Source organism: Anoplopoma fimbria, chromosome 12 (genome assembly GCF_027596085.1).
Source record: "Anoplopoma fimbria isolate UVic2021 breed Golden Eagle Sablefish chromosome 12, Afim_UVic_2022, whole genome shotgun sequence".
In the NCBI taxonomy this organism is placed as follows: domain Eukaryota; kingdom Metazoa; phylum Chordata; class Actinopteri; order Perciformes; family Anoplopomatidae; genus Anoplopoma; species Anoplopoma fimbria.
Genome location: NC_072460.1, coordinates 8,726,023 through 8,737,129, shown reverse-complemented (window position 1 = coordinate 8,737,129; position 11,107 = coordinate 8,726,023). Strand labels below are relative to the sequence as shown.

Here is an 11,107-nt window from a genome sequence, read left to right as displayed (position 1 = left end):
GTCTGAATGGCTTAGATTTCTCACTGCGTTTGCCAGAGCTGATATATTGCAGAGATGAAGCCGGGCCAGTAATTACACATGCAGCCTCAAAAACACTGTTTCACCAGAAACAGCAGTTTGTATGTAGCGATTTATTTCTGTCAGCAGAAGGTACATTAAAATACTCTCCCACTGGAGAGCTATAATCTAAAATATGCTTTCTCTAGAAGTTTCCATTGAGAACTGTTCCTTTGTTGGCAGAGATGACAGAAATCTTAGAATTCTGAATAATAATTATTGTTCAATGGATGTTGCCACACTACATGCTTAATGCAATGTGATACCACTACCACAAAGCAATGCATAAGCTCCCAATGGTTGTCGTTGAGAAGCTTTGCTTTTTCACATGGTCTTGTTGTCTGATCGAAGACTTTTTCTTGTTTATTAATTTACTCAGGTAAATTTATTTTTATAACATGTTCAAACAACATAGCCAGACTAAGACAACTGTAACACACTCCAAGAAATTAGCATGATACATTTATACTCTCAAATGGCTTCACCTCACTGCTATGATGAAACACTCCACATCGGACACACAGTAGGAAGCAGCAGCTCTGCTTTACCAGCAGATATCTCACAAGGCACCACCTAAAGCTCAACCTGGAGTAGACTGGACTCTCTTTTCTTAATGGGAAAGGATGTCCATCACTATTAACAATACTGTGATGATACCAACTTGAACAGCAAGAACCTGGGTGTGACCCTGGATGATGAACTGTCAGATTATTTGTCAGATTGCTTGGGATGCACGATCAGTTTAAGAACTATCCTAATGCACAAACATTTGCCCCTGTGTGAGAACAATTTAGAAGTCTCTGGGTGTTTCTGTAACTTAATTACACATGCTGTGATGTGGCGGTGTGCAACATACTGAAGGATTGAAGGATCTAAAGACAACTCATAGATTGGAGGGCGTGCAAAACATAGTGATGTTCAAAATGTATCTTATTTATTGATCGATCAGAATTGTGGACTTGTCTCTGTTTTCATTGTGTCTATATTATTGTGTTTTCATTGTGTCTATATTATAGTTTTTGTTTCTTGTGCTCTACCACAAATTGGTCCATCTAAGGCTGTTTCTTTTCTTTATTTTGTTTTTACAGCAAATTTGAGGAAAGAATTACGAAACATTAAAATTAAATGAAGCCCAGTGATCAGAACTTCTGGAACTGAAGATAGAATACAATATAGAATAGAATACCATCTGATGTTCAGTGTGTCCTCTGTTGACTGCAACCTCAGCCACCTCACCTCACCTCCTCTGAGTCCACTTCACTTAACATCACACAGATCACCATGTCCAGGGAGGCTGCACTTCAATGTCTTTATCTTCTGCTTACTGGAGGAAGTCTTCTTTATTTGCATCACGCACATATTGTCTGAAAAGCTAAGTTACCTATTATCATTGTAAGCATTGCACATTTTCCGATTGTTTGTGGCTTTCTTTGGCCTTTATTGGTAGTAATGGAAGAAGGACAGTCAATTGTGGAAAGAAAGTTGGAATATTAATAGCAATAATAGCAAGGGATTATAAATATTGCTGCTGACCAAACTGTGAAAATACCAAAGTTTGTTTCTTATCTAAGATGTTTTTTTCCTCTTGTGGGCTGTTGAACCTGCAGAGAAACCTTTCAGACATAAGGAAGACAAGTGTCCAGACATCCTCAGCTACCTTATTATTTTATATAACTGCACATTGCACTAAGGTCATATTAATATTCAGCTCTTTTGTGATAGAGTGGAGGCAGAAATCTCAGAGACAGATAAGTATAGACAGATATCTCTAAAAAAAGAGAACACCTTTGTGATTTTGGTGAACTGAACATTTATTATGTCCTATTGTTAACTTGAGTGCAACTCCTCTACTGTTTTGGACGTTGGTTATTTTTACATCTGACGTTTCAGGTATCACACTGTCGTGTAGACGCGGTGAGCTGCTGAATTCTCCTTCAAGCTGATCTCGGTATAACAGCGCCCCCTAGCGAAGGAAAGGACAACACGGAGCCAGCTTCTACCTGTCGGGTAGTGCTCATGTGCTGTTTGCGGTCTCTTGTCTGGCGGTGGACAAACAAAACGTCAAGAATATACGCTCACGAGTATCAGCTAGGATCAGATCTCAAAAATACCACGCGATCCTAGTTTTGCAAATACATTTTACCTGGGTAATTGCATTACGTAATTGCATATTTTTATTTCATCTGGCTCAGTTATTTATTACCAGAGAATACAGCCTTTGTTAAATGTTCAAATATACCGTTAACATTCGCAGTTCAATGCAAAAATACTCGCTTTTCCCAGTTTGATTTCAACGCCACACGAGAAGAACGGTTTGTTTTCGTCACATGACCGGAAGTATGTGTTGGAGGTTCAGCGGCGCTATTAGGAAGTGTGTGTGAGTGTGTGTGTGTCTATTTACAATGCAGCGACACGCAACTCTCTGAAGTCTTGAAATACAACAGTTACCCGTAAAGTCTCGGGGGATTACGCGTGTTTTCAATGAAGGTTGGTTTTGTCCTTGATCCCCTTTCGCCGCCAGCTGTCTCTGTGTGGTAGTGAGAGAGTAACGTTACTCAACCTTCGCAAGCTAGTTTTAGCAAAAGTGGCTAGCTAAGTAGGATCACACAACCTTGCCCTGTCCGTCCAACGACGCTGGGTTTGTGCTCTGTGCTAAGCTGTGTGGGGACAGCTTTTCAATAAATCCTTTGTGATTGCCAATGTTAGTGATTGTCGGAACACTCCTCGTGGTGCAGTTCATGTAACTAACGCTAACTGTCCCTGTCCTGAGTGGGTTTGACCAGACATGACCACCTATTGACAGTTGCGTGTTTGGCTGGCATGGACTCAGTAAAGCTGGGTGGATGAGGAGCTAACGTACAACTGTCGTCTTAGACGGTGAGTTGGTAACACTGCTGTTTGTGTGATTAAGCTGCTGCGTTGATGCTCACTTTAGTTGAGTTTAAGTTACTGTCACTCTGCCAACGTCGGACAAGAGAGAGGGCAGTCATTGGTGAGCTATCGACTGTGATTAGACACTGTCACTGCTTTAGTTCATTCTGTAACTAACTATAAGGCTGTCGTGGATCAGAAGAAAAAGCTCCAGTTTGGTGTCTGAAGTGCAATAATGACACCACGACATGATTAATAAAACATGTCCTACGTTTGTCAGACTTTGAACGCCTCCCCTGTGAGGGCTTCGAACGAGCCGGTCTTCAGGATTTCCTCTCACAGCTTGGAGTAGCTCTCATCAGCCCCTGAGCTACCAGGATGTTGGAGGGCCTTGTTGCCTGGGTGCTAAACACATACCTGGGAAGATATGTCAGCAACCTGAACACAGATCAGCTCTCCATCGCCCTGCTGAAAGGTAAACACGCTCGCATCCATCTTTCTGGTCACTGATTTTACATTTAACAGTTTTTATTCTTCCTCCTCTATATGGAAATCAGTTTGCATAGACTCAACAGATGGATTACTCGCTTCAAAGTATAAAATGATTTCAGCTGAACTGAATTGTTTCATCCAAACCCCATTTCTACTAATAAGGGAAGGCTGAATAACAAAAGCACCTCTCTGAACATCACAATACAGTTCACAGCATCACAATCTGCACCCTCCAAAATCATCATACAGTGGAATCAAAGCCTGTTTAAAACAGTTTACTGAACATAATCATCTTTATGAAGGGGGGATTCATCTTATTAGACTGCATTAGTGTAAGCCAGGTGTACTTCATAAACTCACCACTAAGTGTATGTTATTGCAGGAGCTGTTTTAATACCTTTAAAACCAGTGGAGTGATCCTTTACGTTGGAACGTAAAGGATCACTTGCTGTTATAAACAATTTAAATGGGTTTAATTGAAATGATCAACACCTGTTGGGAGAGTGAGTCAGTCCAAACTTGGTAAAGATGGTGTTGGTCTGTTCCTGTCGTTCCTCAGGTGCAGTGGAGCTGGAGAACCTTCCTCTGAGGAAAGATGCCCTCCGAGAGTTTGACCTGCCGTTTGAAGTTAAAGCAGGTGAGACACACTGACTGATGACCTGACAAAGTTTAAACACAACTAACAAAAACTATAACCAAAGTGGTGACCTCTGTTGAAGGCTAAAGGCTGCACATTTGCTGCATGGCTGTGTCTGTTCTGCTCTCATCAACCCTCTCTGATTGGTCCATGTGTTTTCCCTCAGAGTACTGCTCGGGAGCTATGTGCTTAAGTTAAGGTTATTATTTTTTAAGTTAAGGTTATTATTTTTTTTAAGCTGATGGATCTCAGTAAAGAACAAAAACTTTACCAATCAGAAATAACATCATATCTAACTCTAAACAATAGAGATATTGCCCAGGGCAAGTTAAAATGCCATGTAGGGCTAGTAACTTGACAGATTGGGCAAGTGGTAAAAATAATTAAACAGGAGCTGATGATGAAGGCAGCTAAGGAGTGAGCCGTCTCGTTTCCTTCTTGTATCTGTCGAGCGTTGCACATGCACAGTACCAATCGAGTCGCGAGAAAATGGTTACAGACAAAGTTTATGCGCAGTAGATCAAGTGATCATTTTTATTTGGATAAAAGATAAACATGACAATTAACTTTAATCTTTGTTGTTATTTGATAACCGCTAATAAATAACACAATTTGTATAGGGGCCAGTAAAAAGTGTATTAGGGCAAGTAGATTTCGGAACCACTTGACAGCAGTGCCGACAGAGCTAACAGTGTGGACCTGAGGGGGGACTGGAGGGTGGGTGCTACGTTTCAACGGGGCGACCTTATCTGCTGTAACCCCCGTATGAGAGCAGTGCAGAGGGGCACGCTCACATGCACTAAAAGCCAACCTGGCTTCGACAACAAAGCACAGAGATGCTCTGAGAAGAGACACACACACACACACACACATACACACACACACATACACATACACATACACATACACACACACATACACACACAGAATGACTTTTATCACCTTTACCATTGAACCCTGTAACTGTAATAGGGGCCAATAGTCAAATGGACATCACACACAGGTCATTATTTTAACCAGCCCCACTTTTTACATGTCGGGGCTGACTGAAAAATCACTAGTATTGTTAGATTATGTTGATACCAAAGCCTCTCCTGGAGGGATGAAGAACATCTCTGTTTAGTTGTTCTCTTTGGACCGGTAGCTGAAATGTCTCCAGAGCCTGTCAGTACATTCTGTCTATTGTAAGAAACTGAATGAGGATTTTCCTGTCTGGTGACGTGTGCTAATGTGAGCATGAAGGAGCAGCATTCTTCATCATACATACCTGCATTCACTGCTGATATGAAAGGAGTCTGAGTGAGTTTTGAAGGAAAAGCAAATGAGTTTGATCTGTTAAAAAGACAGCAGTACTAGAGACAAGGAAGGACCCCTGAAGGCCAACGGGAGGAGTATAATTTCTCATGTCGTCCAGCATTGATCTGTAACATTAGTCGATCCTTATGTTGTGACTCGCAATGTCAAAGATAATATCTGCATCTGGACTCCTCAGGTCTTTGGTGTTTCTGTGACAACGCTGTTGGTCAGAATTCTGTTATCAGCGTAACGGCCGTATGAGAGCAGTGCAGAGCGGCGGCCATTAGCGAACCAGTGAGGCACACACACTGGAACTTATGTAAACAGAGCAGAGAGAAGCTCTGATTACAACACACGCACAGAGGGAGTAACTTCACTCTCTGCTGAGGTAGACATGACTACTCTTTGTGTTGGCTGCTACTTTAATGCTCTGAATTCAGCACTTTTTTACTATAAAGAGCACAGTCTCTATACAGTCCTCACTGTATTACATTTAACTGCATTCTAGCATCTTTTTAAGAGAATGTCATTGGGGCCCTGAGTAGTGCCTGCAGGTCTTTCTTTCAGGCTACATATGGTTCCAAAAACCTTGGCCCCCTAAAACCCTCCGACTCCATGATGGACTGAACTCTGCTTGTAGTCACACTAACAGCTGAATAAAGCACCTTTCTTTAAGGTATATTGTCTAAATACAACAGTCAGCTTCAGGAAAAATGTCCCTCTCCCCGTAAAGGAAACTATAAATACATATCAGAATCAGAAATGATTTATTGATCATCGGGGGGATTTGGGTTACGTTACAGTTGCTCCCATTCTAGAATAGAAATATATAACATAGAAACATTATAGGAAAATATAAATAATAATAATTATATAAAAATATGTGCATTATTCTCCAATGTAACAACAATACACATGGAAAATACGAGTTAATATGTCAATTATGTATAATATATAACAAATAATAATGCTGAAAATGAGATCTATGATTCAGTGTGAATAGTATAAATAGTATAAACAAATAGGAATATTAGTGTAAATGACCAGTATAAATAAATACAGTGTTAATGCCAGAGTAAACCAGAGTACTAAGCAGTTGAATTATTGCACTAAATGATTGTACTGCTAAATCATTATTGCTCAGTTGATGATATAAGCTATGGGGTCATAACTGCTGATAGCAGTAAAAAAAAATCAATAAGTACATGTTGTATAGATATAGATATATAGATACACAACACTAAACAATCAAATGAACTTGGGCCAGTCACTTAAAAGGTAGGGCCACCTAAGAAGCTAAACCCAGGCCAATAAAAGTTCTGCTTGTTATGTGGACCATGTTGGGACACATCGGACCCCCATGGTTCTAAATGCCCCCACCTCCAGTTTGTAACACCGGCTCTCTGTTAAAGGTGGGTCCTGGTTGAACAGGCTCATGTAAGACAACTCATTTAGCTGTTAAAATGTCAATAAAACACTTACAGCACACGATTATACCCGATTCTTATCTGGTTTCCTCAGAAATGGCCTACAGACTGTGTTTTCTGTGTGATTCATGCAACACTTTGTCTCTGTCCAGGCTTCATCGGAAAGATTACTCTGCAGATCCCTTTCTACCGGCCTCACAGTGACCCATGGGTCATCTCCATGTCCCAGCTCAACCTGATCATCGGCCCCGCCCAGCAGCAGGAATATGACGGGGAGAAGGAGCGAGAGGAAGAGAGGGAGCGCAAAACACGCCTCCTCAAGGCTCTCGAAGACAAATTCAAAGTAGGTGGATCAACAATGTGGATCATAGAATGTGCTTTTTTTTGTCCCATGAATTATTAGTCATCCGTCCAGCAATCAAGTTTTCTGGTCTCCAATGAGCCCCAGAGGGACTCCAGAGCAGCTACACACCTGTTTAACATATTTTTTTGTGCTGCACGCCAATATACAACAACACAAGTTATGTTAATAATAATAATAATAATAATAATAACTTTATTTATATAGCACCTTTTAAAAACAAGGTTTACAACGTGCTTTGACAGACCAGCCAGCAAGACAGTGCATAAGAAACAAAATGAAATAACAAGTGACAATCAAATAAACAAATAAAATAAATAAAATAAATAAAATAAATAAAATAAATAAAATAAATAAAATAAATAAATAAATAAAATAAATAAAATCAAGTGATAATGGTAAAATATAGTAAACAAATATAAGATAAAATACCAAGACCTACCAAGTTCCTCAACTATTATTTCTGGAGTTCTCACGAAGATTTTAAAATTTGAGACAAAGAGAGCATTGCTATAAGATTGGTCTGGTGTCAGAATTGTCATTAAAAAAGAATCCCTATTTCCTCCTAAGGAAAACTGACAGCCTTACCCAAGTAGAATAATGGAATCAAAGATGTCGCTTGGCCCTCTTGACCTAATCTGTGTTTGTTGCCTCCTTACCTTCTTTTATTGTGTCTAACTTCTATTCTATTTTTGCCTTTGAAGTACTTTGTGTATGTACTGTGTGTGTACTGTGTATATGTATATATGAACAATGGTGTGTTTGTCTCCTCCAGAGTGAGTGTGAACAGAGGGGGGAGTCTTACTGGTACTCTGCCACTGCCTCAGCGGTCACCAGGATTGTCGAGAACATTGAGGTAAGCCACCCAACATTAGATACTAGAGCCGGGACTGTGTGAAAAACATCACATGTATCCGTTAGAGCTGTGAATCTTCACTGGGTTTAGGACTCTTTACCTGTCAACGATTCTCTATGTATCCATTTTAAATTTTCTATATGACTGCACATGGCTGCTTTTTCATCAATTCAATTAAGAAACCAGACTCCTGATTAAGTTTTGTTACTGCATCCATGAGAAACCGTTCAATTCCACATCGCGATGCTTCTGAGAAAGGAGATATGTCCATTTATTCTAAGCCTTTCCTAAAACAACATATGGTCATTGACACTGGGTTTTCTTGCTGTAATTATTCTTCCTCATCCCACTGGCCATTAAAATATATTTTTTCTGGATCTCAATCTAAGTAGTTGGAGACAAAATATGAGGCTTCAGCACCTTGAGTTCGGGTCTCTGTCTACCAAAATTTGCACTAAAAAGACTGTAACTTGGGCCGACATCCACATTCGTTCAGACCGTTGAACTTTGGAATACATTTCGGAGGGATCATGGCCTGTGGGTTTTGTCCCTCATCATGTACACGAGAAGGTCACGATGAAGAGATCTTTAATGGCCAGTATGAACATGAGGAACGATTCCAGCAAGTAATCCCTGAGTCAGTGTTCATATGGGAAAATAAACTGGCAACTGTTTATGATACAATATAATTATACACAACATAAAAGTTACCCATACAACGGCATAATACCTGAATAAGTTAATACCTTCCAAATCATAATTTGGTACTTGTTATTGTTGTGGTACACACTGAACTCTGATTTTGTCATGCTTATGTCAGCTGAAGATCCAAGACGTTCATCTTCGATTTGAGGATGACGTCTCCAACCCAGAGAAACCCTTTTCCTTTGGGGTTTGCATCAACAACGTTTGTGCTCAGAACCCCTCCAAAGAGACGGTAAGTGTTCACTCAAAGCGACTTAAACTCACACTTCAGTTCATTTTTTTAACCTTTTGTTAAAGGAATACATGCAGTAGACAAGTAATACATTACATTCACCCAAGAAGTGTTTCTTGTAGTGATACATTTATATCTTATATTTATAATAAATGTGCTCTGGCTCGTATTGGTTCTCAATAGTTTGATCGGTGCTGTCTCATAAGGTCGACACGGTGACAGTTTATCTGTGTACAGTTGTCAGTTGTGTCTCTAAGAGAGAGAGTGGTAGTTGATTCATGATACGATCTCTAATTAAATCACTTAATATACAATGTTGTTAAGAATAGGTAGATAAATAAATAAATAAAGGCTTCAAATAGAGCCTGTAATCAGTGATGGGTATCGCTCGAGACTGCTCCCGGGATCAGCCCCACTAAGTATCATTCTGTTGTAGTTGATTCAGGACTACTACAGGTCATTGTTTTGTAAGTTATAAGGGATTTTCTTTGTATTTGCAGGTCCAGAAGCTCCTCCGACAAAAGCAGCTGGAGATAGAAGACTTCAGCGTCTACTGGGATACACAATGTGAAATTCTGGGAAAGCTGCCTGCAAATCAGATCCAGGTCAGAGACTGGATTCAACAGATTTAGATCTTAGTAGATCTTACTTGGTTCTCCATTTCACATTTCTTTTACAAGTTCACCCTAATTCACACTTTACCAGACTGAACCACACGAACACCACAATAGAGACGTTCCTGTAGATGCACACAGCACGGCATACGGCATTGATTCAGAGGGATTTGTTTGCTTGTACTTGGGGCTGGAAGTGAGTTGTGCTTCCAGGTGTTTTTAATAATTAAATTCCTAACCATAGCTGGTGATTTTCATTAATGAATGATTGGTGGAGCACTTTTACTGTAAGACTCTCGGATCCTGCCAGTTACACATCCTCTTAAATGATCTAGTACAAGAGGTAAAGTTCCATATGAGTGTTCTGATTGTTTTCTAACTGTGCAGGATGCTATGACCCAGTGCATGCAGAGCCGGGAGCACCAGTACATCTTTGAACCAGTGTGTGCTTCAGTGCTGCTCAGGAGAAACGCCTCCAAGGAGCCTCTGAGGTCCCGACACACCCCGCGGATTGAAGGCCAGGTTCAGCTGGAGCCCTTGTCCTTACGCCTGTCACAGGTCTGTATGAACAACAGGTCATATATCTTATTAATGTGTTTCTATTTATTATTTAGTCAAGTTGGTTTCATTCCCAGATGCACTGGTGTTTAGAATCTGTATTCACATGCTGGGGTTATGGATCTAAAACAAACTAAAAGTAGACACTGATTATGAAACAAACATTTTTTATTATTTTAATACTTTTTTGGGAGGGGATTTTGAATAATCAGAACAACAGTGCTACCAAGCCAATGATTTAGGGTTTAAGGTAAGATTTAAATGTTTCTGAAGGAGCCTATATTTGCATATTTATATTATAATATTCAATCTTGTGTTTTTTTTTTTTTTATCTGCTCCTGTTCTAGTTATCTATTAATCCAAACACTTCTTCCATGTTCAACCTTTTGTCTTGATACACTTGCTTCTATTAAGCCTTTTTTAAGCTTCCGTCAGCATCATTCCACACCAGAGGCCTGTTTCACAAAGAGGGTTCAACATACCCAGGGTATCTTTAAGTTATCTGGTTTAACTCCCCCTAACAACCGCACTACCGCTAAACGTTCCCACAAAGCTGGTTATCAACTCTGTAAATCAGTCAGTGCGTTCACATAAAGGGGCGGTGTTAGCAGCATCTGACCAATCACAAACAAGAAAAGTCTGCTGCATTTTAGAAATAAGACTATATTATCAGAGAAATATGAAGAAGTTAAACACATGATTCAGGCTGAAAGTAACAAAGTTTAAACTGACAAACGAAGGAACGACAGCTGGAAGAATCCACTGACTGTGTGAATGTGTGAGTGAACACATTTATAATATCACTGCTTCATCTAGAGCAAAATTGATTTGAATATAATAACATGTGTGTACGCTGTTAATATAATGTGTTGCAGCAGTATTCTTATTCTTTCAGACTCAAGGCTTCTGGTGTGAAATGGACAAAAAATAAATAAATATAAAAACTTAATTCAAAGCAGTAAGGTTTCCTTCTGTAACTTCTAATCAGATAAACAAACACT

At 39.8% G+C, this 11,107-nt stretch overlaps 1 protein-coding gene across 3 annotated transcripts in view; it reads left to right on the top strand.

Annotated features, from left to right (window-relative positions):
* Positions 1–2,454: 2,454 nt before the first annotated feature.
* The window catches only part of vps13d (vacuolar protein sorting 13 homolog D), a 61,033-nt gene continuing 52,380 nt past the window's right edge, over positions 2,455–11,107 (top strand). Inside the window, exons 1-8 of one of the 3 annotated variants that reach the window (XM_054610026.1) lie at positions 2,455–2,544; positions 3,209–3,403; positions 3,980–4,057; positions 6,933–7,123; positions 7,917–7,997; positions 8,818–8,934; positions 9,435–9,539; positions 9,936–10,106. In XM_054610026.1, coding sequence (XP_054466001.1) covers positions 3,307–3,403; positions 3,980–4,057; positions 6,933–7,123; positions 7,917–7,997; positions 8,818–8,934; positions 9,435–9,539; positions 9,936–10,106 — 840 coding nt within the window. In that variant the 5' untranslated portion in view covers positions 2,455–2,544; positions 3,209–3,306. Of the gene's footprint in view, positions 2,935–3,028; positions 3,404–3,979; positions 4,058–6,932; positions 7,124–7,916; positions 7,998–8,817; positions 8,935–9,434; positions 9,540–9,935; positions 10,107–11,107 lie in introns of those variants that run through there. The other 2 variants (XM_054610025.1, XM_054610027.1) reach the window with 2 other exon arrangements.